At 39.7% G+C, this 7,391-nt stretch overlaps 1 protein-coding gene across 2 annotated transcripts in view; it reads left to right on the top strand.

Annotated features, from left to right (window-relative positions):
- chrna5 (cholinergic receptor, nicotinic, alpha 5) overlaps nt 1-4,909 on the top strand; it is a 9,474-nt gene extending 4,565 nt beyond the window's left edge. For both annotated transcript variants that reach the window (XM_032522016.1, XM_032522005.1), the window contains exons 3-8: nt 1,129-1,280; nt 1,361-1,405; nt 2,276-2,385; nt 2,629-2,806; nt 3,051-3,746; nt 4,136-4,909. In XM_032522016.1, the coding sequence (XP_032377907.1) occupies nt 1,129-1,280; nt 1,361-1,405; nt 2,276-2,385; nt 2,629-2,806; nt 3,051-3,746; nt 4,136-4,294 (1,340 nt within the window). In that variant the 3' untranslated portion in view covers nt 4,295-4,909. The remainder of the gene's footprint in view (nt 1-1,128; nt 1,281-1,360; nt 1,406-2,275; nt 2,386-2,628; nt 2,807-3,050; nt 3,747-4,135) is intronic.
- Nucleotides 4,910-7,391: the final 2,482 nt, after the last annotated feature.

Below are 7,391 nucleotides of genomic sequence, written 5' to 3'. Positions count from 1 at the left end.
CTCTCTTTAACTTCAGCTTTTTTACAGATGACATCAAGTTAGCGTCCAAAATGTTATTATATAATGTTATGTTAGATCTTGCTTTAACTTCCACTGTTCCTGATGACTGCCATTTCTTAATTACATCTCGAGCAGAGGATATTGGCATCTGAAAACGCTTGGCTATCTTATTGTAGCCTTCTCCTGCTTTGTGAGCATCAACTATTTTCAGTTTCAGTTTTCTAGACATCTGCTTAGAAGAACCCATGGTGCTTATTGTTTCGGGGGGGGGGGGGGTCATATGAGTCTGGGCATTTAAAACCTTAAGATTGACATCACCTGGTCTTTCCAGACGATGATTGAGAACAATCCATGACACTGTCATTGGAAAGCTGATTCCAAAGGAGGCAGTGCATGCTATAAACTCTGCAGTGCCCAAACTTTTGCAGACACCATTTTTTTGTTTTCTGTCATTTTGAAAGTGTAAATGATGGAAATAAAATCTAACTTTTTGTGACATGTACGAATATCTAATCTGTCATTTGATGCTCTTTGGAGATTTTTACATCTTTTCTTGGCGTTTTTATGCACATTAATACATTTTTTTACCTGGGGTTCCCAAACTTTCAAGCCCCTCGATATTTTCCCAAGATCCATTGGTAAGCAGTTATTTATTTAATAAAAAGCATGCACCCTGACTTAAGAGTGTGTGCATTATTTACACTCACAGATGCATATGAGTCCCAATGCAAAGTAGGTAAATGCTGTAGGCATACCAGTTTCTTACTGTAGTGAAGGACATGAAGTAGGAATAAGAAGTGGGACAACTCACAACCATATTAAAACATTGCTTAATTTGTATAACATTCCTCAACAGCCTTTTGTGTAATGCACTGTCATCAATGTGTTTAATTGAATAACAGCTTGCAGATATACTCTGGAATTATAACAATATAAACACCAGACTGGAGCTCCTTTGAGTCTCATACTGTATTTCTGTGGACAGAGCACAGCACCAAGACAAAACCTAATTATGTTTAAATAGGCTGGCTCTAGTTGAAATGCTAGCAGCTAAATCATTTTTTTTTTCAGGTTTATATAAACTTGTAATTTTTGGATTTAACCTTCTAAATTCCCCCCACCTTTTAGGGGTTCCAAAACTCTCCTCCTTTGCAAAAGCAGAGGACAAGCTGTTCAAATACCTCTTTGTAAACTACCAGAAATGGGTCCGTCCAGTGGAATACCTTAACCAGACGATCCGTGTGAAGTTTGGGCTGGCCATCTCCCAGTTAGTTGATGTGGTGAGCACAGAACAGCACTCGTTATTGATATACCTACTTTTTAAATTGAAATGTTAACTTTTGTTATTTCACTGTTCTAGGATGAGAAAAACCAGCGAATGACAACCAATGTGTGGATGAAACAGGCAAGTAGAGCTACACATCCAACCCTCAACATTACATTTCACCATCATCAGAAAACATGCAGGTAAGGTTGTTAGGGTGTGGCTGTTAGTGGTGACTTCATGGTCAAAGAAATATTCTAAAACAACTTCTGGCATTACATGGCATTTAGTCATCCCTTTTTGATGTGGTCTGGTGGCATTTCACTGACAGTCCTCATCTATATGAGTCCTTTCGGCCCTGTGCCCACGCACCTGCTCCACAAGCCGCATCCTCCCCACTCCTGCTCCTGTCAGCCTTATTCATGGTCTCTGGTGTCCTGTCTGTCATGCATCTTTTGAGTTATCCCCACAGACTAGACTCTGCCATCCGGATCACTTGCTCCCTTTCACAGTGATGGATTGCATTATGCAAAAAAAGGTGATGGAGGGGTAATGGCCCTGGTAGTGATGTCTATCTATCATACTTTTAATTTTCAAATTGTGTCATATTTTGTAATTGTATTTTATCTTCTTCCTTTGGCGAAAAAAAATCCTAAACTTTATCTTTTTTTATACACTGGTTAACCCTCCAGATTATTCTCTCTTACAAGGTACTAACCATGTATAACATATCTAAGCCACCTCAAATACATTTTGCAGTTAATAATCTAATAATAGTAAATTGTGCTAAGAACTTGTTGATTTGTTAGCTTTAGTGGTGCTGATGGACAGATTTTGTTGCCAAAGAGCCTGGCTGGCTGTAGCTTCTTAGAATACAGACAGATGCGTGTTATCAATATTTTCATCTCGCCCTTGGCAAGACAGCAAATAAGAGTATTTTTCAAAATGCGAAACCCATCCTTTGACGCCCTTCCATTCCGTTAATGTGTATTATTAATTTATTTTATGTAGGAGTGGCTCGACAGAAAACTCAGATGGAACCCTGATGAATATCTGGGCATCACAACTATCCGAGTCCCATCTAACAAGATCTGGCTCCCTGACGTGGTACTCTATGATAAGTATGTGTCATTATGCTGTATATGGAAATGGAAATGACATTCATGTCCTGAATTTTATATTTTTCAAAATGTATGCATATAACAGTAATGACCATACTGATATGAGGAAAGCACTGTATTAAAAAAAAAATCTTTGAAGGATTTTAAAGGACCTACACAGAAAGAGTCCAATCTAAAAATTCTATTAATCTAGCTATCAGTTAATCTTTTAGATGAATAAATGTTTTTTGTTTTTTTCAACAGTTCAGATGGGCGTTTTGAGGGTACTGTCACCAAGGCAGTTGTTAAGTATGATGGAACCATATCCTGGACGCCACCAGCCAACTACAAGTCAGCTTGCACCATTGATGTCACCTTCTTCCCCTTTGATCTCCAGAACTGCTCAATGAAGTTTGGCTCCTGGACATATGATGGCTCCCAGGTGAGGCTCTAATCTACAGTACGTTATCGATAGTCCAAGACCCTAACAGAATCTGCGGATTTCTTTACAGTTTCCAGCGGTGATTAATCTGCAGATTAAGCAGACTGTTTTCTGTTTGGGGTGGAGATGTGTTAACAAGTGTTTTAATTATTTAAATTTGTTTAAAATCTGCTGGATATTCTGTGAAATTCTACATTGACAGATTCCGTGTGATTAACATGAGATTTCACTCCATATTTAACAGGTGGACATAATTCTGGAGGACTTCCATGTGGACAAGCAGGACTATTTTGACAACGGTGAATGGGAGATAGTGAAAGCCACAGGCAGCCGTGGTCTAAGGACAGACGGCAGCTCTTCCTATCCCACCATCACCTACTTCTTCATCATTCGCCGGTTGCCTCTTTTCTACACCCTTTTTCTCATCATCCCCTGCATTGGCCTTTCTTTCCTCACCATCCTTGTCTTCTATCTGCCCTCCAACGGCGGCGAGAAGATCTCCCTCTGCACCTCAGTTCTGGTGTCGCTCACAGTTTTCCTCCTGGTCATTGAGGAGATCATTCCTTCGTCTTCGAAGGCCATCCCTCTCATCGGGGAGTACCTGGTCTTCACTATGATCTTCGTCACGCTCTCCATCATCATCACCGTCTTTGCCATCAACATCCACCATCGCTCCTCTTCTACCCATCACGGCATGGCACCCTGGGTGAGGAGGATCTTCCTGCATCGACTGCCTAAGCTGCTGTGCATGCGCAGCCACGTGGACCGTTACGACCCAGCTGGAGTAGCCAGAGCAGGAGGAGCAGTAGGACAGGGTGTGACGGAGGACTCAGCACCTGAACTGACACCTCTGCTCTACACCAGGCATAACCTACAAGCAGCGTTGGATTCTATTCGCTACATAAACATGCATGTAGTTAAAGAAAATGAGGTCAGAGAGGTGAGTATGTTGGATTTCCTCTGATAGCCACTGCTGATACGCGACCTGTAACCTAATCTCCCTTACTTCTACTTAACGTTTTTATTTATTTCTTACTGTAGCTATGTTACTTTTGTTACTTTATAAACTTACTGACTTGTCTTACTCTTACTTCACCTTGAATTTGTGACTGTGAGCAACTGCAACTAAATAATTTCCCCGAGGGAATCAATAAAGTGTTCTGATTCAGATTTTTGGCCCCACACTTTTAATGATGTCAAAGGCTGTAATAAATCTCACAAGATGGGAAACTGGAAGTTACTTAGTCACTACATAGATTATTCAAATCTATGTCATGTCTCTGTGCGTAACTATCAAGTGACTGACTATGTGTTTCTTTTTTGTACCAGGTGGTTCAAGATTGGAAATTTGTAGCCCAGGTCTTGGATCGAGTGTTTCTTTGGGCCTTCCTCCTGGTGTCGATCCTGGGCACCGCTCTCCTCTTCATCCCAGTCATTTACAAGTGGGCCAACATCATTGTCCCTAACCATGCTGGAAGTACCTTCTAACAGCCACAGTTCAACTTACCCCAAATGGAGGCAAAGCACATTAACAGCTCGTTATGGGTCCCATTGGGAGATTTGAAAGACTTACCACTCAGATACGGCCCTGCGCTGTTTATCCACAGTCATTCTGTAAGCCACAGCTGTGCCAGAGATCCAGCTGCAGATTTGGGGACTTGATTGCTGAGTGTATCTCACAGACACATGTTTTTTGTTTGTTTTAGAGATATTTTGAATTATGTCACAGTGATTCAAGTTATGACACAGTGATGAATATCAATTCCATTTTAATTCATTTCAATATAACTTTATTTCTTTCTTTAATTATAAGGTAGCTTGCCACCCAGATTGGCAGATACACACACTAGTTAGACAAACAATAGTTAGGAGAAGATCATCATTCTCATTTTACATTTTGCCTAATACTCTATGTGTGCATATCAGCTAAGTATAACATTTGGGAAAATGATCACTTTATCAGTGGGGCATAGCTTCAATAAAAGTGATGGTTTAACTTTGCTTTTCTGTAATTCCAGTTCACAATTGTGATCAAGAGCAAGAACAAGGAAGTGAGAATAGAACAACATATTCCTTCCTTCTAATAAAAGACGTGTATTTTAAGTTATTTCTCCTCCTGTGTACATTCAGAAGACCATAGTCACACAAACAAACTATAGATCATAATTCTGTGAGTGCCACACATGTCAGATACTCCTCTTCAGGGATACACATAGTTAATAGTTTCTCTATTTGTTCTGCTTGACTGTGCGTGAAAGAAGGGGTGGACTTTCTTGCCCTGACTTGAGTGTCTCTGGCACTCCTTTCAGCCTGAGGACAAATCTTACATTCTTTGTGGGACTGGAATACAATCTTTAGTAACAGATCAGTGCAGAGGCGCTTTGGGTCCAGGATGTTTATTTTATGTTTTAAGCCTTATGTAGCACAAAAGTCAGCCCCATCAAAAGTGAAAATAGGTCTAATAACAACTCCAATACTGTCTTGTTATTGTATTGGTGTTGCATCCAGATACCTCAGATTATGTAATACTGTAGAGAAATGTAGTAAAGGGCCTTAGGCTCACTACACCACTATCAACATCTCCAATTACCAGGCAGGCTTTCTGTGTTTGGACAGCTGAGCAGCGCAGCCTTTGGTTGAGCCTGCACTGCCTCTGCATGGCCATGTCTTCACACTACAGCTAAAAAAATCAACAAAGGTACTGCCAGAACGGACATGTTGGTGATTGTAATGATAAAATCTACAACATTCCAGTTCCAGTCACTGCTCCGCTAAATATAAATAAAAATGGCAAACAAATAAGCACAGATAGAGAATGTAATGCATTTTTTTGTCTTTTTATTTAAACCAAACAAAGATGGATGAGACAAATCAAGGGGGAAAAGAAGAAAAGAGTTCAGCAAGTGAGGGCTTCTACTGAGTTGGTCAATTTAACAGTTTAACATTACCACTTATCAACCTTTATCTGTTTCTTGGCCCAAAATTCTTTCACTTCCTTAATGTCAGCCCCATACATTCTTTCTATGTTGTCTCCACCTGTCTCCTTTTTCATAATAGGTAAAAAAGTTTTGCATGAAAGTAAAAATGGTAGAGAAAAATGCACGGAATGCATATGAGGCAGAATTGCACATTTTGGCACCACATGTGGGATGATTGGATTTTTTTTCTTGGCGATAGTAAATAAATCCACCCATAAGTCAGACTGGTCTGGGATCCTAAGGGGAGGAAATGTTAACCAACTTACATGTACTTTGGCATCTAACAATATACAGTATGAAACAATTAAAGTAACAAAGGCTTTTCATCTTATGGGTGATTTTGTTTGTGCGTACCTTTCAAAATCCTCCTCTAAGAAGCGCATGTTGACAGCTTCAATAAAGAGGCCACATTGTTGTCAATCCCTGAAGAAAAGCCCAAAGAAAAGGTTATCTAAAATCCCCTTATATAAGTTTTTATGGAACTAATAGTTATATATTCAGTGGTAACTTTGGTCTTTCACACCAACGTTGAAGCACATGCATGCTCGGAGCTACTTCATGTAAAACAGGTATGTTGCAATTTAATCTTGCATATAATACATTTATTTTTCAGCCATTTAAAGCTATTTTTCTTAAGAGGGATTACAAATTGTTGCTATACTTCTTACCATTAATACAGTGGATAAAGACAACAGCTTCCTGGAGGCCATACAGGAAGTCCTGAATGAGCCCTACTACAGGATGAACATGCAGAGACTCTCCAAGTTGCACAGAGATCAGCCAATCACGCCGCTGGATAATGCCCTCCTCTGGATAGAGTTTGTCTTGAGACACAAAGGTGCAGCTCACCTGAGAACAGAGTCCTACAAAATGCCCTGGTATTCCTACCACTCTGTAGATGTTCTATCTTTTCTGGCTACTCGTGCAGTGATTACTTTTCTTCCTCTTGTGTTTGTCAGATTTGTATGTCTTCATTGCGTGAAACAATTAAGAAATGACAATCACTGTCCTGATCGTTCCACAAAAAGATATTTTACATAATAGAATATTTGCAGAGTTTTTTGCAGTTTTTGCAGAGATGCATATACGAGCCTTCACTGAATAACAGGAATTTGTAATTCTACTTTTCTATGCAGGATGAAGATTGGTTGTGTAAGAGTATTTTCTCAAAGCCGTGTAACAATGATATTAGGCCAGGCCTTTACCAAGAAGGGGCAGGGTGAAAACCAGTGTGACATAATCCAGATTCAGGTTAGACAGGCAGAGCAAGCATTTAGAAATAATGCTAGCGGGTTCAAACCTTTTTTTCTCAATAGAGACTTCAATATAATTTCACAAATAAAACATATCCTGCAAGCTTTATAACGATTGGACAAACAGTGCACTTTGTTTAAAATGCCTACAACTGATCTGTCAAAAAACATTTCTTTTCAATTCAGTGTGATATTTAGCTCAAAAACTAATGCTAATAAAGATGCAACTGTGATTTCAAGCTCAAACCTTGATTTGCCTCATTCCACGCCCAGTTATTGTGCATTTAAAGCCCCTTGTGGTCAATTTGAATGAGACTTGCAGTGTATGTGTGAGATCATTATGTAGACATTTCC

Source organism: Etheostoma spectabile, chromosome 1 (genome assembly GCF_008692095.1).
Source record: "Etheostoma spectabile isolate EspeVRDwgs_2016 chromosome 1, UIUC_Espe_1.0, whole genome shotgun sequence".
In the NCBI taxonomy this organism is placed as follows: domain Eukaryota; kingdom Metazoa; phylum Chordata; class Actinopteri; order Perciformes; family Percidae; genus Etheostoma; species Etheostoma spectabile.
This window is presented reverse-complemented; position numbering and strand designations above follow the sequence as displayed.